General features: G+C 41.5%; 1 protein-coding gene across 1 annotated transcript in view; it reads left to right on the top strand.

Moving 5' to 3' along the window:
* Positions 1-27,688, top strand: part of IGSF21 (immunoglobin superfamily member 21) — a 447,442-nt gene that overhangs the window by 160,945 nt on the left and 258,809 nt on the right. Inside the window, exon 2 of the mRNA XM_056795696.1 lies at positions 721-833. Within this exon, the coding sequence (XP_056651674.1) occupies positions 721-833 (113 nt within the window). The remainder of the gene's footprint in view (positions 1-720; positions 834-27,688) is intronic.

The raw sequence follows: 27,688 nt of genomic DNA, 5'->3' as shown, positions 1-27,688 counted from the left end.
TATAAAAGATTCATACAGGGTAAATGGGAGGTAATTTCAGAGGAAAATACTCTCATAGCTAGAAAGTATATGAAGAAGAATTTTAGCCTAGATCTTCCTAACTCCAAATATATCATTCTATATACTACCACATCTGCTATTTTAGCAGATTTTATTTTAGCTATTTTATTTATGTGGTATACTTGAAAAGAGGAGAAGAAAGGGAATATTTATCTGCCTGACTTCTCTCTTCTCTAATAGATTGTAAGCTCTATGAGGGCAGGGACCAAATATCCTTGAATGGACCATTCTTCCCTCTCCCCCTCCAGTGATATACACAGGGTTTGGCTCATTAATAAAATTTTGTTGAATGAATGAATGAATGAATGATAAAATGATGAAATTAATGACTTGCTGAATCCTAGGATGGAAGGATTGGGTAAAATGCCTATGAGAAAGGAAGGGAAATCAGTTGCAATGCAAGTTCCTGTTTTCCATTCCCTCCCCAATCCTAGCTCAGATATGTTACCTTTTTCTGAGCTTATTAATTTGTTTTCTTGGGATGTTCTGGTGTATGGCAATATTTTATTTTATGGCTTCCCCACTCAGTGAGGACTGTGCACCTCACCCCTCAGATTAGAGATAGCCCTGAGGACAAGAGCTGTACATTCCCCCCTCAAACAATCTTTATACTATCTCATCCTCACAATCACCTTTTTCCTTTCTCTTTTCTCCCTACAGGCTACCTGACTGTGAGCATTGAGCCACTTCCACCTGTGGTGGTTGGAGATGCTGTGACATTGAAATGTAACTTCAAGACAGATGGCCGGATGCGAGAAATCGTCTGGTATAGGGTAAGCTTTCCCCAGCCCAGAGCACACTCAGGGTTTGCACTGCTGCTAAAGGCCATGGAAAGGGAATAGCAAGACTTGATTCAGTTTTCAGCCTAGATTTAATTTTCATTAGCTTCCCTTGGGTTCTATATGACCTGGTTTTCATGCCTTCTAGGGACCAACCTCAGAGACCACTTTGTCTCCAAGAGCTTTGCTCGAGGGTCTGACTTGCCAGCTATTTCTCTGGCAGCAAAGTTGATCTTTACTTCTCTTCACTATCCATCATTGGATTTTTGTATCTCCTCACTTCTACAGTGGCCTCAAGATCTCTTCATTCTCCTGACAATTAAAATCAAATCTAAAACACACACACATTTACTAAGGTATTGGTGACTGAGAAGAGTGTATGTTAACTGTTATGACATGTACAGGATCATAAGTTTTGGGGATTTAGAGCTGGAAGGGATTTTGAAAGCCAAGAAATGCAACAGTTGCCATTTCTTAAATACAATTTTATTGATAACTTTCATTTTTACATTGCCTAAATTTCTCCCTGTATCCCTTTCCCTCTTCCCTCCCAGAGAACCATCTAATAGATAGATAGATAGATAGATAGATAGATAGATAGATAGATAGATAGATAGATGGATAAATGGATAGATAGATAGATAGATAGATAGATAGATAGATAGATAGATAGATAGATAGATGGATAGATGGATGGATGGATGGATAGATGAATGGATGGATGGATGGATGGAAGGATGGAAGGATGGATGGATAGATAAATAGATACATATATAGATATTTAGATAGATGAAAAGATATTTAGATGGATAGATAGATATTTAGATGAATGGATAGATAGATATGAAGATAGATGGATACATAAATACATACTTACATATATACATGCCTAGATAGATATTTGGATAGATGGATGAATGGATGGATTGGTGGATGGATGGATGGATGATAGATAGATGAGATAGATAGATAGATAGATAGATAGATAGATGGACAGAGATAGATAAAATAGATATAGATAGATGAATAGATAGATAGACAGACAGACAGATAGATAGATAGATAGATAGATAGATAGATAGATAGATAGATAGATAGATAGATAGATAGGTAGGTAGGTAGGTAGGTAGATGTTTTTAAGGAAAAGAAGAACAGGAAAAATCATTAAAATCAATCAATATTTTGAAAAATTCTATACTGTATGCAGTGTTTTATACTCCTGGGCCCTACTCCAACCTCTGCAAAGGAATGAGGAGAAACATCTTGTCTCAGCTCTTCTTAGAAGTCAAGATTGTTCTTTGTAATTGGGCAACATTCATGTTCAATTCTAACCCCTTGTTTCTATAGATAGGAAAACTGAAACCCAGATAGGTTAACTGACTTGCTAACACAAAGCACCTAAGATTCAAGCCTAGCTCTTATCTCAAATCCAATGTATTATTACTTCAGACTTAGTTCCTACTTAGTTCCTCTTCTAAGTCTGTGCCTGCCCACAGACTGCCACTTTTTTCATAGAATCATGCCATACCACAGCTGGAATAGATGATAGAGATTACCTCATCCGAGTCCTTCATCTCACATTGAGGCATCATAGTCGAATTGAAGAAGTGCTGGGCCTTCCGTCAGAAGGTCTGAATATCACCCCTGACACATAATAGCTGTGTGACTCTAGACAAATCACTTAACCACACTGAGCTTCAACCTCTTCATCTTTGCATGGGTAATCAAAGCATTTGTGATTTCTTCATCGTAGCAAAATCCCCATATGAAAATCCTCTCCTCCAGGTCAGATCATGACCCAGCTATGACTCAATTGCTGAATTCAGAGATTTGCTTGAGGAACATGGAGATTAAATGATTCATCCTGGATCATAGTGTCGTTAAGTGTCCACAGTAGAATTTGAATGTAGGCCTAGGGGCAAAATGGAAAAGAACATTGGATTTGAAGTCAGAGGACCTGGGTTCAAAAGCTACTTCTAGTTATTATTACCTGTAGAGCCTCAGGTGAATCACTTCCTGTCAGTTCTCTCCCCTATAAAATGAAGTGACGGGGCTACAGATAGAAGTTAGAATAGATGGTCTATGAGGTCCCTTCCAGCACTCAGTCTGTCTGGATAGTGTGATAGTCTTAGAACCTACAGGGTCCAAGTTCGAGGTCCATTTCAGATACATACTGGTTGTAGGATCCTGAGCATGTTTTCTCAGCCTTAGTTTCTACATCTACAAAATGGAGGTAGTCATTGCAACTACCTCGTGAGGTTATCATAAAGATCAAATTTTATAGTTGTAAAACTCCTTGCAAACCTTAAAGCCTGATACAAATGCAATTATTCTTATTATTTTTATATCATTTTACAGTCATTCATTTATTAAATTCCTACCAGGCTAAACTAGGTTGAGGGTAACTAATAGACCTCAAACTTGTTGGTGAGTTGGGGGTGTCTGTGAAGCATGTGAAGACTTCCCCTGGCAGAAGGGGCAGATGAGAAGAGTTTGTTGCACTGGTCACAAAGGCTGCTCACGTAGGAGCTGTGGAGCACTCAGAGCTTGGCCAGATGTAGAAGACACCAAGGTCCTCCACTGCATCCCAGGCCATCACCAGTCATCTTGACTTCTATCTTGCCCCTGGACCTTGACGACTCTGAAAGAGGGAGTGAGACTTATGACTTTGTGGAACTCTGCCTCACTTGAATCCAATCACTCTCAAGTCAAGACATTACCCTGTGATGTTGTGGGTCCTCTGCAACAAAGGATGAACAATATAAATATAACACCAGGCACCATGATGGGAGCTTACACCCCACTGAAAGACATTCCAGTCCATCACTCTATCCATTATACAATACTTCCTCCTCTCTATAAACAGAGATAATAATACCTGCAGTCCCAATCACCCAGGGTTGTTGGGGGGGAACCAGTGGGAACTAGATGCCTTCAAAAGCTTCATTATCTTAATCAGTGTAATAATTTTATTGTTCTTTTGTCCATTAGTCAAGTCCAACTCCATTTGGAGTTTTCTTGATAAGAATATTGGGAGTGGTTGGCCATTTTGTTCTCCAATTCATTTTATAGATAAGGACACTGAGGCAAACAGGGTTAAGTGACTCATTCAGAGTCACACAGCTAGTAAGTATCTGAAGGTAGATTTGAACTCAGGTCCTCATGACTCCAGGCCATTATGCCACTGCCTTTGAGTAGCATCAGTCAGCTGTCATTACTACAGATGAGGAAATGAAGTCCCTAAGAAATGGAATGGCTTTCAGGAAGTCTATATACATGGGCAATAAATGTAGAAATATGATTTTATTCCAGGTTATCTGATTTCTAGATGTGTTCTTGTTCTAAACTGCAAATGGCTTAGGCACTTGCTGAAAACAAACTGAGCATATTCTAATCTAGGCACTATGTGGGGATTCATTGAATCAAGAAATATTTTTATTTTTTAACTTTAATTTAAATAAATATTTTCTATATTTATATTATATAATTTAATTTTTACGTTTTTATATAATTTAATAAATATATTTAAAATTCTTATTTTTATTTTATATTTATTAACAACTACTTTATGTTAGGCACTCTGCCAAGCACTGAGAATACAAAGAGTCCAAAGATAATCCCTGCTGTTAAGGAGTTTATAATCTAATGGGGGGAGACAATATGCAAATGAATATCTACAAAGCAAACTATACAGGATAAATAGGAAATAACTAATAGAGGGAAAGCAATGGAATAAAGAGAGCTTAGTGAGGTTTTCTGGAGAAGGTAGGATTTTAGTTGGCACTAGACTAGTGTAACGACTTTCCATGCACACAGCCTTTTGGTGTATCAGACTGTACTGGGAACCATACATAATAAAAATATTGGCTCTCTGTTTCTAAGAATGTTAGCATTCATGATGTGCTTTCTCACAACTGCCTGGCTATTTACAAAAAGCACTCATGATCATCTCCATTTTACAGATGGGAAAACTGAGACTCAGAGAGGTTGTGACTTTGCTTTAGCTTGCACAACCAGTGTCAGGGGGAGGTCATCAGCCCATATTCTGGCTCTAAAGGCAGAGCCCTCTCCCTTTACACTGTACTGCCTCAGACCTAAATGAATGGACCCATTCTCTGCCCTCTGAGAGCTTCACAACCAAGAGAGATGAGGAAGATGGACCCAGGGCGACAAATGGCATCGAGTTAAAATCTTGTGCTGAATCTCTCAGTTGCAGATTTCCTTGGTGTGTAAAAAAAGCCACTTGGATGATACACGCTATGCTGGCATCTCATTAGCACATGGCCAGAGGGCTGGAAGAAATTAACTACTGCTCTCTGCTGTCAGAAACACATCCCTCTTTAAAACATCACCCTGGAAGAGAGATAAGTTGGGGAGGGGGACGATGGCTTGGACTCTTGCAGCCTGCCTTCCAATATGTCTTTGACACCATTTACTAACTCATCTTCCAAACTTGTGCAACATCACCCCTCTCCCCAAGCCCTCGGTGGCTCCCAATTGCCCACTGATCACAGGATCAAATATCAAGACCTGAGAAGACCATCCTGTTCAACTTTACCTCATTTTACAGATAAAGACACTGTGGCCCAGAGAAGACACATAGGATCATTAGTGTAGGACTTGAGGGGACCTCAAATGACAGCTGTTTCAGTTTTGTCTAATTTTATAGGTGGGAAACTGAGACCCAGAGAGTGGTCATAGGATCATTTATTTAGTGCTCAAATTCAGCTAGTCCAACCCCACTTCCATTTACATGCGTACACTGAAGCACAGAGAGAATACGTAACTCCCCTGTGGTTGGACAACTTGGTAAATAGCAGGAGCAGAACCCATTAAGTTCAGTCCTTCAGTCACTACTTCATGCTGAATCAAAGTCCAACTTATTACCCCAGCATGCAAGACCACTTTCTCTCTTGTTCTGATACCAATCTGTCTTCCCAATCTTTTTTCATATAACTCCTCTCCCTAAACTCTAAACTCTAACCAGTATGGACTACCCAATGATCATGTCCTCTTCTCTCATCTATGTGCCTCTCTTTGTTCATCATATTCCCTATGTCTAGAAAACCCTTCCTTCCCTGAGCAATTCCTATATTTCTGCTAAAGTCCAAATGTTCCTCCAGAACGATTTCTCTGATTAAGTTGGTTGGCAACAACATCTTCCCTTCTCCCTTCCTCTCTCCTCCTTCTCATCTCTCAAATCACTTTGTGTCTGTCTGATAAAATTGATATAAAATGTTATGGACTATATTTATCTGTACTAATATTATAACCCCCCCCCCCAAGACTGTCAGATTCTTGATGGCAGAATCTTTGGTTCATTTCATCAATCATCAAACATTTATTAAATTCCATTGCTCTCAATGCTAAGTGCAGGATACTGAACACAGTTGTCACTTAATAAGTGTTTCTTAAATGAATCAATCACCAGCTAATAGGATAAGAGAATCTAGAGAAGGGAAGGACCTTAGAAATCATATAGCCATTCCCTTCCCCTTATGTTTTATAGATGAGGAAACTGAGGTCTAAAAAAGGAAAATAATTTGCTCAAGGTTACCAAGGAAATGTCAAAACCACAATTCAAACCCAAGTCTTGTGCCTCTAAACTTATTGCCTCTTCTACTTTACCATTCTGCTACCTGCCTATGTTAAAGAAAGGGAGACTGAGGCAGCTAGGTAGAGTCTGAAGGTTCTGCTATATGATCCTGAGAAAGTCACTTAACCCCAATTGCCCAGCCCTGGTTGCTCTCCTGTCATAGAATTGATATTAAGGTAGAGAGGGAAGGAAGGAAGGAAGGAAGGAAGGAAGGAAGGAAGGAAGGAAGGAAGGAAGGAAGGAAGGAAGGAAGGAAGGAAGGAAGGAAGGAAGGAAGGAAGGAAGGAAGGAAGGAAGGAAGGAAGGAAGGGAGAGAGAGAAAGAAAGAAAGAAAGAAAGAAAGAAAGAAAGAAAGAAAGAAAGAAAGAAAGAAAGAAAGAAAGAAAGAAAGAAAGAAAGAAAGAAAGAAAGAAAGAAAGAAAGAAAGAAAGAAAGAAAGAGAGAGAGAAAGCAAGCAAACAAGAAAGAAAGAAAGAAAGAAAGAAAGAAAGAAAGAAAGAAAGAAAGAAAGAAAGAAAGAAAGAAAGAAAGAAGAAAGGAAGGAAGGAAGGAAGGAAGGAAGGAAGGAAGGGAGAGAGAGAAAGAAAGAAAGAAAGGAAGAAAGAAAGAAAGAAAGAAAGAAAGAAAGAAAGAAAGAAAGAAAGAAAGAAAGAAAGAAAGAAAGAAAGAAAGAAAGAAAGAAAGAAAGAGAGAGAGAGAAAGCAAGCAAACAAGAAAGAAAGAAAGAAAGAAAGAAAGAAAGAAAGAAAGAAAGAAAGAAAGGAAGGAAGGAAGGAAGGAAGGAAGGAAGGAAGGAAGGAAGGAAGGAAGGAAGGAAGGAAGGGAGAGAGAGAAAGAAAGACAGAAAGAGAAAGAAAGAAAGAAAGAAAGAAAGAAAGAAAGAAAGAAAGAAAGAAAGAAAGAAAGAAAGAAAGAAAGAAAGAAAGAAAGAAAGAAAGAAAGAAAGAAAGAGAAAGCAAGCAAACAAGAAAGAAAAAGAAAGAAAGAAAGAAAGAAAGAAAGAAAGAAAGAAAGAAAGAAAGAAAGAAAGAAAGAAAGAAAGAAAGAAAGAAAGAAAGAAAGAAAGAAAGGAAGGAAGGAAGGAAGAAAATAAGGAAGGAAGGAAGGAAAGAAGGAAGGAAGGAAGGAAGGAAGGAAGGAAGGAAGGAAGGAAGGAAGGAAGGAAGGAAGGAAGGAACGAAGGAACGAAGGAACGAAGGAACGAAGGAAGAAGGGAGGGAGGGAGGGAAGGAGAGAGAGAGAGAGAGAGAGAGAGAGAGAGAGAGAGAGAGAGAGAGAGAGAGAGAGAGAGAGAGAGAGAGAGAGAGAGAGAGAGAGAAAGAGAGAGAGAGAGAGAGAGAAAGAAATTTAACCAACCACAGATCTTGACAGCTGAGACAGAGGGTCAGAAGGAGGGTTAGAAATCATGTCCTTTTGGAAAATAGATTTCTTAGTCTGCCATTCCAGAGAATCTAGAAGACTTTACTCCTGAGCAACTAAAGTCAGACTACAGAACAGAGATCCTGATTCCAAGCCTTTCTTTCATTCAATAATTCATTCATTCACTCACATAACATTATTAAGTAAATGTGATCACTGTCCTAAGCACTAGATGTGATATGAAATTTAATTAAGAGCTCATAGGGTAGTAGCTACCAATTCAAACACAAACAACCACAACACTACTACTACTACTACTACTACTACTACTACTACTAATAATAATAATAATAATAACAATAACAATAAAAACTGACATTCATATGACACTTTAAAGTTTGCAGAGCCTCATATTTTGTTTAGTTCTCACAACAACTCTATGTGGGATTATAGGTCCCCAGGTATTATTATCTCTCTAATTTTATGGATGAAGAGACTGAGGTTCAGAAACTTTAAATGACTTACCTATGGGGTTAGTCAAGTTCAGGGGCAGGATATAAACAGAAATCTTCCCAATCGCCAAGTTCAGTGCTCTGTCTGCCATACTATACAGGTTGCTGTCATATACAACTCAGTGAAAGAAATGAGACTGGGAAGTCCTCCTGGGCAGAGATCTGGCTTTATTGTGAGTAGGGAAAACACACAAGCCAAAGGTCTACAGACACATCCAGTATGGTCTGAGACCAATACAGACTCTTTTATAGTTTCATGTCTGTCCTAATAGTAAGTCCATCCCTATTTCTGGGAAATCCCCAGGCCCCACAGGGCTGTCCAGACCTGCATGGAGAGCCACTCTCCTACATGAATCAATTTGTTATAAAGAATAGGATGATGTATTATCACCTACTTGTGACTGATGCAGTAACACATTTATAGCAACACACTTAAAACAATTACCCAGGTACCACCCTTGGATGGCATTCTTAATCTGGTTACACCTCCAGGCATCTGCCTGGGACTATATTCTTATTACAAATCACACGGTTACATCTTCTAGTTCTAAAATATAGTCTAAACACACTCAGAGCATTGATTAAGACATTGATCATTGATTTTCTTGTTATAATAGCATCGTAAGGGCATTGGGGAGCTGCAAGTACAATGATGGATCAAGCCACGGAACAGCGTATGGGGCTTGAGCCACTTTGGTTTCCCCAACTGTGGGAGAAGAGCAACTCCCCCCTGAACTGACCCACAGCCCTTCCTAATGTATCCCAGGCCATAGAGCAGTGTTGTTGGAAGAGTAGAGGTGACCCAAATTTAATTCCTAACTCTACATCTATGAAGCATGGAGGGCAGGAAAATGTTCTGTAAGGTTCCCTTAATTCAATTTGGCAAATATATATTGCATGCCTGCTATGCATAAGAAATGTGCTTGGCATTGAGGAAACAAAAATGAAAAATGATACTCTCCCTGTCCTCATGAACTTCTGATCTAATGGAGAGGCCGTGCTATGTGCGTAAATCATGATGGTCCAAGAAAGAATGTGCTAGGAGAGGTTGAGAAGAGCTAGAGAGACCTGAAAGGGGATGGAGAGAGATCACCTTTCATCTGGGGCAAAGGCAGAGGTCAGAAGAGGGGGGTCAAGCCCAAAAGATGACGAATGGAGGTCCAAAGGCATAAGGTGACTTCCCTGAGGTCACAACAGAGGTAAGTGTCGAAGCTAGGATTTGAACCCAGGATGGAGTCTATTCATTCCAATCACGGTGGGAAATATTAGGAAAGATGCAGAACCAGGAAGGAGTTGACTAAGAATGGCAATTGAGACCTATCCAGCTCCAAATTTGTGATTTGTTTTTTCAAGGCAGGGGACAAAGAAGGCGAGCTGAGGTTAGCCAGCAGTTCTTTTCACCTCCTTCCCTGAGAAATCACTATCTCTCACTCTTTCTTTCTTCTGGCCCATGACTTCTTGTATTGATTGCCTTACAAGTCAGTTCTGTCTCTGATGTGTGTCAGGCACTGACTATTGGGTTATGGAAGGCTGCACTAATTAATTAATTTTATTTCATTTCACATCCTTTGAGTGAGGGCCTCTGTGCCATATGCAAATGCATGTAAATCACATGCAAATCATCCATTGGAGCCAAAAGCTCTGCACTTTTTATTTTAAAGCTGGATGGACTTGTGAACTCAGCTGTCTCCCTCTGGAATGGACATCGTTTAGAATGACTATGAGGCACCCACGAGGACTACCCAGGCACCCCACACACCATCAGCAGGGACCACAAGTTGAAAGCAGGCTGGGTAGCAGAAGGGGGAAGAAAGAACCAAATGAGTTAAAAGTTGGCTGGCCTCTTATCTTGTTGGCCTTGTGCCATGCTGGCCTTCAGATGGCTGATGTTCCCTCTCTTCAAATCAGGAGAACGGCTGAACTCGAGTAGATAAGAATTGAGGCAGAAGGCCCAGTGTGGAAAGGCCATAGTGAAGCAGGGGGCTGGGAGACAGGGAGACACTGAATCACCCAATCCAACACCTTCAATTGCCAAAAATGGAAGCCTGTGCCCAAAGCCATAACCCTTCAGAAGCCACAGAACTAGAATTCGAACCCAAGCTGGAGGACAGAGGTTAAGATAGAACTACAGATCCTACCTTTATAGGTATCAGATCATAAATTTAGAGGTGGGAGAGACCTTAGAGACCACCCCTCCCATTTTATAGATGACTTAGCTGAGACCCAGAGAGGTTGATTTTCCCATAAGTCAAGACTCAAAACCATATCTTCTGAGTACAAATTCAATGATCTTTTCTACTGTATTTCATTTCCTCTCTAGGTCACACAATTAAATCTGGAAGGGATTTTATGGATTTATTATTTATTTATGGATTATCTAGTCTGACCTCTCTTTTTAAAAATGAGAAAGCTGAGATCCATAAGACATCCTATGGTTAGTGTCAGAAGTCAGACTTTTTAGAAGTAGAAGGTACCTAAGGATCATTGAATCCAACTTCATTGTTTTACAGATGGGGAAACTGAGGCAAAGAGAGGCAAAATTACTGCTCTCAGGCAGAGCTAGGTAGTACAGTGGATAAAGTGCCAGGTCAAGAGGAAAAAAAAGACTCATTTTTCTGAGTTCAAATTCAGCCTCAGAAACTTGGTCACTTCATCCTGTTTGCCTCAGTTTCTTCATTTGGAAAATGAGCCAGAGAAGGAAATGACAAACCACTCCAGTATCTTTGCCAAGAAAAACCTCAAATGGGGTCATGAAAAGTTGGACAAGACTGAAAAATGACCAAAACTACCTCTCATTCCAAATTCATTGCTCAGAAATAAGAATGCCCATAGAAACCAGGAATGGTTCTAAGTCTATAGAAGGCAAGAGCTGGAAAGGGAGTAGACTCCCTCCCCACCACTCCCACCACCACTCTGTGCCTTCCTCTGAGGAAGGAGCCCACTTAGGTTGTTTGTCTGCTGTATTTGTGGCCCCCTCCCCCACATCCCAGCTTCCTCCCCACTCTCCCATCCCCAGTGAATGGACTCACAGAGCTGAGTTTGGAAGGAATGAATGGATTACACAGGCATGGCTGGGCTGGGGATCCAATCCCTTTAAAAGGGAAAATCAGAGCATTGTGATAAGTCCCTACACTCCCCAGGTTTAAATAAATCATCTTAGACGGGAGATCAAACTGAACCCTGGGGGTGAGGAGGAGGGGAAGAGAGGAATTGGGAACAGATTTGATCCTTTGGATGGGAGCTTAGGATGGAGGGGACTGAAAGCCATGCCCTGTGGGGACTGATTAAAAGGACCAGAATGGAATCATGGAAAGTGTACCAAAATTGTAATTGGAGGTCTGGGTTTGAATCCTGTCTCTGCTCCTTACTCCTGGTTCTACCTTGGAGAAAGAAGTTAACCTCTTCTGGGCCCCAGCTTCTTCACTCTACAATAAGGGGATCAGACACTTGATCATCTCCTGCAACTCTAAATTGATTCTGTTCATCCATCCTCTTGGAAGAGAACCACTGACATCAGAGGGGATGTCTTGACTTCAGCCATCACAAGGTCAATCTATGATTCTATAAGTTGAGAGGTTTCATCTAGAAAAGAACATTTGGCTGGGACAGCAAGACTTGAGACAGGAGGACTTGGGTTCGGATCTAGCCTCAGATATTTCCTAGCTGTGTGACCCTGGGCAAGTCACTTAACACTGTTTGCTTCAGTTTCCTCAACTGTAAAACAGGGTCATAAAGGCTTGGATATATCATGGATATGACTAATTCACAAAAGAACAACAAAATGATAATGCTAACTCATTTTCCTGAGTTCAGACACTTACTATGAGCAAGTCACTAGCCCTTGCTGCTCCTCTGCATTAGAATTTACACTAAGACAGATGATAAGGGATTAGAGAAAAAAAAAGGAGAAAATTTGGTTAAGGATGATGAGACATGGATCTTGTCTTTGATTATTTCAAGGGCTGTCCTAGGCAAAAGAGAGTCAATATTTGTTCTGTTTGTCCCTATTTTTATTCCCCATTTTACAGATAGGGAAACTAGGAAAGTCAGATGTTAAGTGACTTGTCCAGGGTCACAAAGCTAGTAAGTGGTTGAGGCACCATTTGAATCCCTATCTTCTTGACTCCTGCTCCCAAGCTCTATTCATTTCATCATCTAGTTGCACAGGAAAAAAATCAGTGGGTAGTAGTAATAGGCAGTCAGATTTCAGCTTAATAGGAGGAGAAAACATTCGAATCATTTATATTGTCTACAAGTAGAACTGGTTGCTCTGATGAATGGTGATTTCTCTAGTTCTGCAAGTATTCAGTCAGAGACTGAATAAATACTTGGGGATATGGTAGAAAAGATTACTGGAAGGATATGAGGAAAGGAAGGATAGAGGACCTCTGAGGCTCCTTCCAGCTATGAAATTCTCTAATAAAACTAGATTAGAGTTAGAGAACTCCATCGTGGAGGGACCTGAACCTGGGAACCTAGAACAGATCTACCCTCTGGGCCCCCCACCTTTTTTTTCCAGAGGAAAGGGACCTGAACTCTCAAACATTCTTCATCATCCAGTCTGCTTGAAGAACACAGTATCCAATCTAGGTTAAACTAAATGGGAAAACGGATGTTTGAATGAGGACCCCAAATGGAAGGGTACTTGGAGGCCATCTGAACCAATGGACATTTGAATGAGAGTCCCTTTAATGATCACCCAAACTCTGCTTGGAGACCTTCCAGAGGTCTCCAAGGTCATTAACTACCCCTGGGAGGCAGCCCATTCTACTTTTTTTTTAAGCCTTACCTTTCATCTTAGAATCAATACTGTGTATTGACTAGAATCAATATTTATAAAATATGTAAATATGTTTATAATTATATAGTGATATAATCTTATGGTTCTAATGGCACCTTAGAATTATAATCTGTGACTATATAATTATATAATTATAAATAAGTTCCTATATTTCATAGTTAAATAATTGTAATGAGTTAAAATTTATATTTAATATGATTATATTTTATATATAATGATATTTTGCTTATATATTTTTATTATATAACTATCAGTGTTAGCTATTATGATAAGCTATTAGAATTATGCTATTATATTACTAAATATATAATTATATTAATTATGTTATGAATATATTTATATTATAAACCTATGAATGTTAGCTATTATTATAAGCCTAGGGACAGAGGAGGCTAAGTGGGGACAGTTGGAGCAGAAGCTGTGATACTGGAAAGACAGATGAATGGTAAGTCTTATTTCCCTTGGGATGAATGTCTGTGCTCCCAGGTGTCATACTTCTGCAGAGGGAAACCAGTAGCTTATGTGACATATCCATATTCCCCACTGAATCCTGACTGGATGGTTCATCGTTGAACCCTGTGCTACTTGGGAGCCAGGACACAAAGTCCTTCTAAGAGGGGAACATGACAAGTGATGACTCATCCTGCAGAACCAGCCTGAGAACTGTTCAACTGACCCTCTTTGCCTCAATTCAGTCCGCCATCACTAGGCAGAGTGCCCAGCTGTTAGACTTCTTGGCGATAAATTGTGACATGCAATATGTGTACGAGAAATGTAAATTTGTGTGTAGATGCTGATGGTTACAACTTTACAGGGAAAGACAGAAGAGTGAATGTGTGAGAGAGACAAAGAAACAGAATAGATGGAGAGACAGAGAGAGGGAGAGAGGGAGGGGAGAGAGGAGAGAGACAGAGATGGGGAAGAGAGAGGCAGAGAGAGAGGGAGAGAGACACAGAGACAGAGACACAGAGAGGAGAGAGGGAGAGGGAGAGAGAGAGGAGAGGGGAGAGGGGGGAGAGAGAGAGAGGGAGAGAGACACAGAGACAGAGACACAGAGAGGAGAGAGGGAGTGGGAGAGAGAGAGGAGAGGAGAGAGGGAGGGGAGAGAGACAGAAATGGGGGAGAGAGGCAGAGAGAGAGGGAGAGAGACACAGAGACAGATACAGAGAGGAGAGAGGGAAAGGGAGAGAGAGAGGAGAGGAGAGAGGGAGGGGAGAGAGACAGAAATGGGGGAGAGAGGCAGAGAGAGAGGGAGAGAGAGACACAGAGACAGAGATACAGAGAGGAGAGAGGGAGAGGGAGAGAGAGAGGAGAGGAGAGAGGGAGGGGAGAGAGACAGAAATGGGGGAGAGAGGCAGAGAGAGACGGAGAGACACAGAGAGGGAAAGAGAGGGAGGGGAAAGAGACAGAGGCAGAGATGGGGGAGAGAGGCAGAGAGAGAGAGATAGAGACAGAGACAGAGACAAAGAGAGGGGGGAGAGAGAGGGAGAGAGCCATAGAGAAAGATAGAGAATTTGACAGTAGTCATTAGTATGTGGGAAATTTGGGTCTGGGTATATTTGGGGGGCTTTATGGTTCTTTGTAAGAAGGAACATCCCTTATTAGGAAACTTTGTCTACACTCATTTAGCTGCAGGTCACCTGCCCAGCAGGCAAAGCCAGAGGTCTCTTTATATCACAGAAACCCATTATGCATCCATGGAGGATCATGGGAATTTAACCTCACATGGCAATTTTATCAGCTGGCTTTTGTTTTGCCATCTTCCTTCACAAATTTCCCCAAGAGCCATTCTGTGGCCAGGCTATGAGGAGTCAGAAGAGAGGGGCACAGAGAGAGATAGGAAAGAGAGAGATCTTGGAACAGAGATAAGAGATCAAGCTCTCAGCATCTTGAAGCCTTATCTCTCCTTCTTCACCTTGTGGAGAGGTGCTTGTGTGTGGGTGTTTGTGTCTGGGCTGCAAACACCTATTCTCCAACTCAGCCATGCAGGGTAAATAGTAACAGCAGGCTTGGTTAGAGCATTTATTATATATTAATAATTAATGTATATTTATTGCATATTAATAATAATGATGATGAGGATAGCAATAATAACATGCATTATATAATAATAATATATTTATATATTATGTAATACATAAATAAAATATATATTATATATGTATATAAAATAATAAAGCAAAATACTGTAATGGATAAAGAGCTGTCTCCAAATCAGGAAGATTTGACTTCTGAAGTCTTCTCTCTGACATATACTGGCTGTGTGACTCTGGGAGAATTATCCAGCCTCTCAATGCCCTTTGCAGTTCTCTGGTTCAAAACTGCAGTTTTTCATTTGCAGCTAGATTGCAATATTGGGCTTGGAGTCAAGAAGACTTGAGTTCAAATTCTAATTTGGTCACTTACTAGCTATATGACCCTAGATAAGTCATTTAACCCACAACAATTTCTTTATCCGAAAAATTGAAATTATAATAGTACCTTACTTGTAATGCTTTTTTTGAGGATTAGATGAAGTATCAGGTAAAATGCTTTAAAAAACTTTCAAGTACCAAATAAGTGCTGTTAGGAGTTCTCTATACCCTTGAAATTGCATGTCTAGTCCAAATAATAACAATAATTCATGTGCTTATGATATGTACAGATATACAAAATGCTTTCCTCACAGCATTTCTATGGGATAGCTGGAGTGAGCGATTTTGTCACCATTTTACAGAATGAAGACATTTGGCCTGGCATTCAGATCTACTGAGGCTAGATTCAAATCCTTTCATTGTGAGGCTAAGTCTCATCTTTCAAAAAAGAGAGAGAAAGAAAGGGAAGGGGGAGGAAAGAGAGAGAGACAGAGAGAGAGAGAGAGAGAGAGAGAGAGAGAGAGAGAGAGAGAGAGAGAGAGAGAGAGAGAGAAAGAGAGAGAGAGAGGGAGGGAGAGAGAGAGGAGAGAGAGAGACAGGGGGGAAGGAGGGAGGGAGAGAGGGAGAGACACAGAGAGAGAGAGACAGAGACAGAGAGAGAGAAAGAGAGAGAGAGAGAGAGAGAGAGAGAGAGAGAGAGAGAGAGAGAGAGAGAGAGAGAGATTTGGTTTCAGCTTAATTCAACAACCATTTATTTATTAAGCAGCTCTTTGTTGGGTGAAAACAGTGAAAGATCCCTACCCTCAAGGAGTCTACATTCTAATAAGAGAAATAAAATATAACTAGAGAAATAAATATACTTTGGTACCAAATCCATTGTTTCCCTAAGAATGAGAGGTTCGTGTTCAGAAATATATGAGGAAATTAGAGTTGGATTGTCTATGATAGATTTGCACTTTTTGTCCCAGAAGGCTATATGAATCTATGGTGTGATACATGGGAGCCAAAATAAGCAAATGCTTTTATAATCTTTAGATTAGAGAAGTAGAGGATCCCCAAAGGGAAAGTATTTTGCCTCATCATACATCTGAAGTATGATCACTTTTGGTCACTGCATTTGAAAAAGATATAGACAAGCCCAGGAGCAGCTTGGTGGTGCTCCTGCATAAAGCTCTGGGCCTGGAGTCTGGGAAGACTCATCTTCAAGAGTTCAAATCTGGCCTCAGACACTTACTAGTTGTGTGACCCTGGGCAAGTCACTTAAGCCTGTCTGCTGTTTCCTCATATGTCAAATGAGCTGGAGAAGAAAATGGCAGACTACTTCAGTATCTCTGCCAAGAAAAATACAAACAGGGTCACAAAGAATCAAAATTGACTAAAAATGATCAACATAGATAAATCCACAGAAGAAGGTGACCAGGATGGGGAGGGGACTGGGACCATCCAACATCAAGATCAATTCAAGGAAACAGGGTCATTTAATCCAGAGAAAAGCAGTCTTAGAGAAGATATGATAATGGCCTCCAAATATTCACAAGGTCATCACCTGAAGAAGACTTCTACATGAGCATCTTGACCTCAGAGGATAGAACTAGAGCAAGAGGAGGCTGTGGACAGATTTGGGTTTTCTAAAAATCTACTAACCAAAGGGTAAGAGACTCCCTTGGGTGGGGGTGGGAGGGATGACTTCCCCATTACTGGATGTCTCTGTGCAGAGGCTGGAAGACATTGCTGAGAATGTGGTAGAGGTGATTCCTGTGCAGGTTTGGGCTAGAAAAAATGGCCCTGGAAGCCCCTTGAATTCTGTGATTTCAGCAGAGTGGGTTCTGATGAATGGTAACCCAAGTAGTATGAGGAAACACTAGTGGACACATTCATAATTCCCACTGGATCTTGAATGGGTGTAGAGAAGGGAATAAGCATTTATATAGTGCTTGCTGTATCCTGGACCCCATGCTAAGCACTTTACAAATATGATTTCATTTGATCTTCACAACAACCCTGGGAGGTAGGTGCCATTTTTATCATTATTTTGTGACTGAGAAAACTGAAGCAAATAGAAATTAAGTGACTTGCCCAGGGTCACACAGCTAGCAGGTTTCCAAGGCTGGATTTGAACTCAGATCTTCTTGACTCCAGATGTCTCTAACATAAGCATTAATAAGTCAGTCCTTTGGTCAAATTAACTACACGGGATGGCATCTGGTAGAGAGATCATTGGCCCAGGGCTGGACCTTCATCCTCATTCTCCTCTTTCCCCTCACAGTCTGTCATTCCCCTCCCATGGCAGCCAGGGGTTCACTCCAAGGCAGGCTGGGATTTCATGGGCTGGGCAGCTTTCCGGGGAGGCTGGGGCCAAGCCTCAGATGCTGGTAGGCATTGGAGCATCAAGATTATCGTCTGGAGCTTCTGTCAGAGCCACTGAGCCAGCCCGAATCCAGGAGCTAAATTTAGCCCCATAAGTGTGATTTCCAGCAGACGCTGTCTGACTTAAGCCCTGCTGTGTTTAACTGACAAGGGGGCTGTTTTTTTACTTGTCGGGAAAAGATTAAAGGTGGACTTCCATTCTGTCATGTAAAATAAAATAAATAACAAAAATGAAATATTGTTCCCAGAAACCCCAGCTTGGGAGTTCCCTTCCTCTGCCCCTCCCCCATCCCCTCCCACTCTTCTCTGCTTGTTCTACCCTATGGGCTCCTCTGTACTCATCGTGGTTAGAGCCCAGGCTGTAGGCTGTCCATACTAGCTCCTCAAAGGGCCTGGCAGTGGGGAGAGAGGAGGAGGTTCTTTGGAGAGGTGGTCAGGATTCTCATTAGATAGATGAGAGATAAGGAGGTACTAAGAGAGTAAGGCTTGTGGCACAGGTGAAAAAAGGGGAGGAGAAGAGAAGGACAGATAGAGAAGGCAAGAGAGAGAGAGGGGAGAGAGAGAGAGAGAGAGAGAGAGAGAGAGAGAGAGAGAGAGAGAGAGAGAGAGAGAGAGAGAGAGAGAGACAGAGACAGAGACAGAGACAGAGACAGAGACAGAGACAGAGAGACAGAGACAGAGAGAGACAGAGAGACAGACAGAGACAGAGACAGAGAGACAGAGAGAGAGAGGAGAGCAGAGAGAAGAACAGAGAGAAGGGAAGAAAGAAGAGAGGGGGGAGAGAGAGAAACAGAGACAGAGACAGTGAGAGAGAGAAACAGAGACAGAGAGACTGAGAGAGGGAGAGAGAGAATGAGAGAGGGAGAGAAAGAGAGAGAGAGAAACAGACAGAGACAGAGAGACTGAGAGAGAGACAGACAGAGAGAGAGACAGAGAGAAGAACAGAGAGAGAAGGGAAGAAAGAAGAGAGAAGGGAAGAAAGAAGAGAGAGGGGAGAGAGAGAGGGAGAGGAGAGAGAGAGAGAGAGAGAGAGAGAGAGAGAGAGAGAGAGAGAGAGAGAGAGAGAGATAGGGAGGGAGGGAGGGAGGGAGCGAGAGAGGGGAGAGAGAAACAGAGACAGAGACTGAGAGAGGGAGAGAGAGAACGAGAGAATGAGAGAGGGAGAGAAAGAGAGAGAGAGACAGAGAGACAGAGAGACAGAGACAGAGGAGAGCAGAGAGAAGAACAGAGAGAGAAGGGAAGAAAGAAGAGAGGGGGAGAGAGAAAGGGAGAGAGGAGAGAGAGAGAGAGAGGAGAGCAGAGAACAGAGAGAAGGGAAGAAAGAAAGAGGAGAGAGAAGGAGAGGGAGAGAGAGACAAAGAAGGAGAGTCAGAGAGGGGGGGCATAATAAATATTAAGCACTTACTATGTGCCAGAGACTATGCTAAATACTGTGAATACAAATAGAAACAAAAAATGACAGCACCAGTCCTGGGGCTCTTACATTCTAGTTGGAGAGGATACATTAAAGGGAGCTGAACAGGGAACAGGGATTGGGAGTTAGGGAGGGTACCTGAGCCAAAGAAAAGTGGAAAGGTAGTCTAATGCATCTTGTGTATGCTTCCTCAAATGAAGATTCAAGTGGGGTGAAGGGGTGCCCATTTGAGAAGGCTGATAGAGTGGTCTGGGCATCATGACTGGACAAGGTTTAAAGAGAAGATGTTGGAGGCAGCTAGGTGACTCATTGGATTAAGAGCCAGTCACGGAGTCAGGAGGACCTGGGTTCAAATCTGGCCTCAGACACTTTGTAGCCTTGTGACCTTGGGGAAGTCATTTAACCCTTATTGCCTAGCCTTTACTCTTCTTTTGTCTTAAAGTTGATACTAAGGCAGAAGTTAAGAGTTTAAGAGATAGAGACAGAGAGAAGATGATGGCTCATTTGGAAAATTAGAGACAGATTCAATGTCCTCTAAAGTGCATTTTACATCTGAATCTATGATTCTATAAGTGTTAAAGTTAGGATTTGAACCCAGTGGTAAGTGATATTTTGCCTAGAAAGAAAAGAATTCTAGGGTAGGGCCATGATAGATGCTATAAAAATATTTAAAGGACTTTCTTATGGGAGAAGGCTTTGACCATAAGCCCCATGAGGGCAGGTATCACATCTGATCTAAATTCACGTCTTCGCCCAGCCTAGAGCATATTCGTTCCACTTGGTCCCAGAACTGGGACACATGGATGCTGTGGAAAAGGAGATTGAAGTTCCATGTAGGGAAAAATGTCCTAGCCATCAGAGCTAGTGCAAAGAGAAACGGATCGCTTTGAGAGGTAATAAGTTCTCCATTCCTACAGGTCTTCATGTGAAAACTAATCAGCCAGCTGTCAGGGATGATATGAAAAAGGATTCTTTTTTTTTCTCAAATAAACTGGGACAGCTGAGGTGGGACTCAGTGGATTAAGAGCCCGGCCTGGACACAGGAGGTCCTGGTTTCAAATCTGACCCCAGATACTTCCCTAGCTGTATGACCCTAAACAAATCACTTCACCCTCAACGTCTAGCCCTTTACTGATCTGCTGCCATGGAACTGATACAAAGCATGAATTCTAAGGCAGAGGGTAAGGATTTAAAAAAAAGACTGAGTCCTAAAGCAGGAGGGATTGAGATCTGCATCGATGGAGAGATGCCAGAGAGGAGACAATAATGTGAGGGAAAGGTAGTGTATGAAAAGAATCCATGGGGTAAAGTATTATCCTGGGGACTTCAGGGCACTGGTTTTCCTGTTTATCCCCCCAGCAGCATAAAGGAATCCCAGTGGAATGGGAGCTAGGAAGCTATCACCAGTAACAATTTATTCTTTTGTATTAAAGCTGTATCTCATTCAATGCCTCTGTGTCATCAGGAAAGGCTCCCTGGAAGAAGAGAGATCTAGGCTTAGAAGGGAGGAAACTTGTTGATGAAGATGAAATCTCAAGGATAAATGTAAAGTCTTGGGCAAGTTCAAAAAATCAATTTCACAAGTACAAGATGGGGGACACGTGGCTGGACAGTAGTTGATCTGAAAGCATCCTGGGATGATTTTAACGGGCTACAAGTTCAGTATGTCAACAGTGGAGCATGACAGTCAAATAAAATTATTACTATCCTTTTATTTTTTTAACCCTCATCTTCCATCTTAGAATCTGAGACACAAGAGCAGTAGGGGCTAACACAATAGGGGTTAAATGACTTGCCCAGGGTCACACATTTAGGAAGTGTCTGGGGTCAAATCTGAACCCAGGACCTTTCATCTCTTGACCTGGCTCTCCATCCACTGAGCCACCTAGCTGTTCCTTTCATATTTTTAACTGTTACCAATGGAAGAATGTTCAGATTTATTCAGCTGGACCTTGGAGAGCAAAACTAACAAAATGTCTGGCACACAGTAAGCGTTTTACAAAAGCTGGTTGAATTGAATTAAACTAAATTGAATTGAAAGTTGCAAAAATAAAAGATTTCGATATGCTCTGACAAATAACTTTATAACCATTAGAGCTGTCCAAAAATGGGCTGGGCTGCCTTGGGAGGTAGCAGGTTTTTCTTTAGTAGACAAGTAAACATTGAGGAATTACTCCCAGAGGAGATTCTTGGTCAGGTATAGATTGCAATAGATGGCTTTTGAGCCCCTTTCAGCTCTAGATCTATGACCCATTTGATATAAAGCTCATGTTCTTCACCTTTTTTGTGTCCTGGGTTCCCTTGACAGTCTGATGAAGCCCATGGGACCCTTTTCAAAATAATGTTTTTAAATAAATAATATATAAAATCCATAGGATTACAAAAGAAACCAATTATTCTGAGAATTAGCAATTTAAAAAATATATATAGACACACAAATTCATGGATCCCTGAGTAAGAACCCCTGATATATAGGGACTCCAGATGGCTGAGAAAAGAGACTTCATATAATTAATTCAATTATATTCATCAAACAATTATGAATAGAAATAAACTAGACTGGAAAATTGGTAGCAACTCTGAATTCTGTGCTGCCTCAACAGGTAATGAGTTTCTCATCAAAAGAGATATTCAGGTGTTTCTGGAGGTGACCAAATTGACCTTTGGGGTTCTTCCCATACATTCTACACTATGGTAGGTCAATGTGTTGACGCTGTAAATCCATATAATCGATGGGAGGCGATAGAAAGGGGATTTTGTTTCATTGATCACAGGATTTTGCATCCAGACCTGGGAGAGTTTTGGTCTCAAAGGCATTTTATAGCCAAAGATCCCTGCTATATCTCCCTGAGATACTTACGTAGAAGATGTCAGCCTCAACTCCAAACCTGAGGAAAAACATAGCTTCCACACCCACAGAGATGACAGCTCGAGTTACACAGATGGCACTGTTGTTCACCTACACTGAGACAAACACTTGAAACAGGCAGGTTGAAGAAATATGACCCCATATCTATCCTGTCTTTGCACTCCCTCTGCCTCCCCCCTTTAGGTTGCCCTTAAACAGGAATGGATCTCAGAGATAGAATATCTTAGTGGATGTGGGAAGGAGCAGATGGAAAATGCCCTCAGCTGGAGTATTTGGCATCTTTCCCCCATCTTTTAATGACAGGCAAAACTCACTAATTCAGATTAATTAGAGGAAAGAAGTGGCCTGATACAGAGGGAAGAAGCAGGTGAGCTGGGTTTTAGTCCAGGCTTTAACACCAACTAGCTGCATGACCTTGGGCAAGTTCCTTAACCTCCCTTGGCTTCCATGGACTCCTTCTGTAAGATGAAGGGGTTGGACTAGGTGACATAGCTCCAAAGTACCCTTCTACTCTGCTATTTTGTGTCCTAAGTTCCCTTATTGTTCTGACATTTCATATTCTAAGATCTAAGACTGTCTTTCTATATTCTAAGGTCCATCTCAGCTCAATATTCTTTATGCTGAAGTCCCCTCCCAATTCCTACATTTTATGTTCTGGGATCCCTCCCAAGTATGCCATCCTGTGTTCTAAGGATTCTCCTAGCTCCTATATTCTATGTTCTAATGGTCCTTCTAATTGTGTCATTGTGTTCTAAGTATCCTTCCAGCTTTTATATTCTATGTTCTAAGATCTCTCAAGTCTGGCATTCTGTATTCTATGGCCCTTCCCAGTTCTGGCATTCTGGGTTCTAAGGTTCTTTCAGCATGGATGTTCTATGTCATAAGGACTTTACCAGTTATGTCATCCTGTGTTCTAAGGATCCTCCCAGCTTTTACATTCTATGTTCTAAGGGCTCTCAATTCTGTCATTCTGTGTTTTAATAACCCTTTCAGCTCTGATGTTCTATGTTCTAAGGTCTCTCTCCACTCTGCTGTTCTGTGTTCTAAGAGCCTTCTCTGCCCTGACATTTTACATTCTGATGGTCTTTCCAGCTATGTTGTTTTTAGTTCTAGACTTACTTTCTATGTTCTGAGATCACCTTCCGATTTTAACTTCTATGTTCTCAGATAAGTTCCTGAGCTAATATATTCTCTGAATCCAGTAATCATAAATGATTGTTCCAGATTCACAGTTTATTATTTCAAGTCCATAAAATAACAAACTAAGCTAACCAAGTATTGTCAAATGGAGCTTTCCTAGGGAACCTGCTTTAATGACTAGACCAGAATGTATTATTTTAATTAGCACATCAGACGTACGTCAGCGGATACTTCTCAAGTGCTTGCTGGTACTAGAAAACAATTTGTTTCCTCCAGTGGTTTGCCATTCTCCCTGTAATCTTGTTTGTGCTATTAATATCAATTTGCTTAGCCAGTCTTTTCTGCAAAGAGAGTCCAAAGGTGAGCCATTCAACCCAGCTCCCCTCTGAACGATCACCGATCCTGATTTTGTGGGATCTAAATTAACGAGTTTTACTGCTCCCCATTACCTTTGTTAATGAAGGGCAACATCAATTAGTCAATCAAGGAGCTACTAAGTACTAAGTGTTGGGGATATAGAAAAAATGAAAGACTTACCCCCCCAAAAAAATCTTACTGTCTACTAAGGAGATGGGGATGTGGTTGGTTGTTGTCCTTCATACTCAGAGGAGTAATGACATTATTATGTTGGAGTCAATGTACGGTGTGTCCACCTGTGGCTGATCAGATAAATATGAGCTCGGAAGGCACAGGTTGGGCACAAATAGCTCATGTGAACATTTGGGGGTAGTGATGGCTCTAAATCTGAGCATCTCCCATTTCTTTTGAGCCACTATAATTCCGCTTTGCTCATAGAGCACAAAACCTTCTTGGATGTGGGCACACCATGTTGGATGGTCCTGCTCCAGCATCTCCCATGTTTCACAATGGGTACCAAAGTTCTTCAGAGAGACCTTAATGGTGTCCTTGTATCACTTCTTCTCATGCGAGTTCTCCATAAATAGCCTTTTATTTTATTTTATTTTTAAACCCTTACCTTCTGACTTAGAATCAATACTGTGTATTTATTCCAAGGCAGAAGGGTGGTAAGGGCTAGGGGTTAAGTGACTTGTCCAGGGTCATACAACTGGGAAGTGTCTGAGGTCAGATTTGAATCTAGGACCTCCTATCTCCAGGGCCTGGCTCTCAATCTACTGAACCACCCAGCTGCCCCCTGATGCCTACATTTTAAAGGGATCAGAGTGATTTTCCTAAGTATATTAATACCTGGCAGGGGCACAATGGCATGTAGTAGGTTGACTGTTAGATTTAGCACCAGATTCCCCAAGTTTGAATCTTCTCTACATGATTTTGGGTTGAGTAACTCAATTTCTTTAGACCTCAGTTTTACTATCTGTAAAAACAAGAGGGTTGGATTAGAAATATTTTAAAGTCCTTTATATTACTAGCTTCCACCAAAATTAGGACTGGTCTTGATGTCAGAAGACTGGAATTTGAGTCCAGCTTCTGATATTTACTAGGTGTGTGACCCTAAGTAGGTCAATTAAACTCTCTGGGCCTTATGGTTCTTGTGTCCAAAATGAGAAAAATAAGGTATATATCACTAAGCAGCTAGATGGTACAGTGTGTAGACTGATGGACTTGGAGTCAAGAACCTCCAGGTTCAAATTCTGCCTCAGACACTAAGTAGTTGTGTAACTCTGACTCAGTTATCTCATCTGTAAAATGGGACTGATACCAGGTTATCATGAGGTGACATGGAAAGATCTGTAAACCTTAAAGTACTAAATCGATGCTATATTATTATTCCTCTCCCCCTAGATTGTTAAGAGAAAAATTACTTTAAGTATTACAGGGCTATGGGCTGTGAGCAATGACTACCATTACTCTGTACCTTGAACTTTGCAAGCGAAGACTTCCTGGTGGAGGAGAAACCTAATCCTGCAAAGGTGACAACTTATGAGCTACTGAGGAATGAACAAGAGAAGGAGACAGACATGGAGAGCAAAAGGAGTGACACTGAGCTCAGCATTGGCAGGGGGACTTTCCTCACCGGGAAGTCCCCTGTACCAATCCAAACATAGGTTCAGTCCCCATCCCAGTCCCTCATTACCTCAAAGGGTTGTTGTAAAGTTTGGATTAGGTAATGCATGTAAATCATTTTATAAATGCCAATTATTATCACATGTCACACCTTTCTCCTGCTCCAGTAAAATGCAAACCCCTTCAGGGTAGGTCCTGTCATACATTCCAGCTGTTTCCCTTAGCACAATGCCTGGTACTGTTTTGCTTTTCCTGTTCTGGTCTAGACCCGTGATTTCATCAGTGAAGGAAAATCTCAAGACATATATAATAGCCTTTGACATATGTTGTATGACCTTGAAGAATTCACTTATAACCTCTGGGGAGAATTTCCCATGATGCACCTTGAAAACCTCCCTACAGCTCTATGTTGTGCAGTTCCTTACCAAGTTCTCCCAGTTCAATAACAAGTCGATTTTTTTTCTTTTCTTTCTTTTAAATTCCAGTGTGGAAATGCCTTCTATGAATACAGAGTAACAATTGCTCAATAATTCACAGCCTTGAAGATTTGCCTGGAGTACTGTGAGCTTAAATGATCAGCCTATTGTCATATAGATAGTAAGTGTCAGAGGACAGGACTTGAATACTGGTCTAGAACCCTTAAGACAAGAACATCCACTATGTTCTTGAACCCCCAAGGTTGGGGCCCTCTATCCATTATAATCTTGAACCTCCAAGGCTGGTGGTCCCTCTATTCACTATGGTCTTGAACCTCCAAGACTGAACCCTCTATCCACTATGTTCTTGAACCCCCAAGGTTGGGGCCCTCTATCCATTATAATCTTGAACCTCCAAGGCTGGTGGTCCCTCTATTCACTATGGTCTTGAACCTCCAAGACTGAACCCTCTATCCACTATGTTCTTGAACCCCCAAGGTTAGGGCCCTCTATCCATTATAATCTTGAACCTCCAAGGCTGGTGGTCCCTCTATTCACTATAGTCTTGAACCTCCAATACTGAACCCTCTATCTACTATATTCTTGAACCCCCAAGGTTGGGGCCCTCTATCCATTATAATCTTGAACCTCCCAGGCTGGTCCCTCTATCCACTATGGCCTTGACTCCCCCCCCCCAGGCTGGTCCCTCTGTCCATTATTCCACATTGCTGCCACCCATAGTAGGTGCTTAAGTAATGTATGCAGAATGAATGAGCAAAGAGTAATCAGTGGTTAGATCAAGGATTCAAACTTTAATTAACCCAGGATCCAGGAACCACACAATCTCCTTTCTCATGAATGTTTTACAAAGTAGAAGAGGGGAGCTAATTAACCCTGACCCAGAAACGGAAAACCAAGGCCTAGAAACATTGGGCCCCTTCCCAGGATGTGTTGACAGAACTGGATTCGCTCACCTGTCACTCCATTCTGCCCTGCCCACTGTTCAGATTCCCTCAATTCCCTTCTCTGTGGTCATCGATCCCTTCCTTTCTCCCAAGATGCAGAAACTCAGTTTGGTTTTTAAAAGAGTCTAAGAAAACCAATTTTGCTCTATTTTGAGTACCTCTCTAGCTTTCCAAGCGTCAGACGCCAGGAGGAGGCCCTGAAGCCATCTCAGGAGCTGGTGAGTGAGTGAGAAGTCATCCCTTGAGCTCAACTGACAGATGTCTCTCCTGCTTCCTGGGGCAGCTGTTCCCCGTTCAGCTCTGGGTTTGGTGGTGGTATCTCGTTCCCCCGTGTGTTCCCTGTCAATACCGGGTCTCACCCCCTCCTTTTCAGGTCTTGGCCTTGTGTGTTTGAGCTTATTACTTGGGCCTCTTCATGGCACAGAAATTTTCCTTTTCCTCCTCCTCAGCATCTGATACCTCTGCAAGCTTGCCCCCATTTAATCTCCTTTCGCCTAACGAACGCCAACTTAATTATCCTCGCCTTGCCTTCTAACTCCAGCCCTGAGACTCTTTATCTTTGCAATTACCCTCTATGGCACCTTTTCCCATTCCTCATTATCCCTTCTACAAGATGGTAGCCAAGGCCTCACGGCTGTTCCTCGTAAGCTGCTGTGTGGTGCCAAAGAGATCTCCATCAGCCACCAGCCCCAACCATGTTCCATTATCATTCTAGGCCTTTGGTTCCCCCAAGATTCAGGGGCTTTGAAACCTGGACTATAAAAATAACCCTGGGCCAGGAGTCAGGAGAATCCAAGAATTCTAGAAGGTAGAGGTAGACTGGAGCTTAGAACAAGGAATGTTGGAACTAAACAGCCCTTACAACCAAGAATGCTAGAACCAGATGTGTTATTAGATCTGAAGTTTTTAACTTGGAACCTAGGAATTTTAAAAATATTTTGATCATTTTATTTTAATAAATTGCATTTCTTTGCAAGTGCATGTATTTTTTATTTTATGCCTCAAAAAAAAAAAACAAATCATTCCAAGAAAAAAATAACATTCCAAGAAAGAATCTGTAGGTTTCACTAGAC

The sequence above is a fragment of the Monodelphis domestica genome, chromosome 4 (assembly GCF_027887165.1).
Source record: "Monodelphis domestica isolate mMonDom1 chromosome 4, mMonDom1.pri, whole genome shotgun sequence".
Lineage (NCBI taxonomy): Eukaryota > Metazoa > Chordata > Mammalia > Didelphimorphia > Didelphidae > Monodelphis > Monodelphis domestica.
Note: the sequence above shows the minus strand (reverse complement) of the source record. Positions and strands in the feature narration are given on the sequence as shown.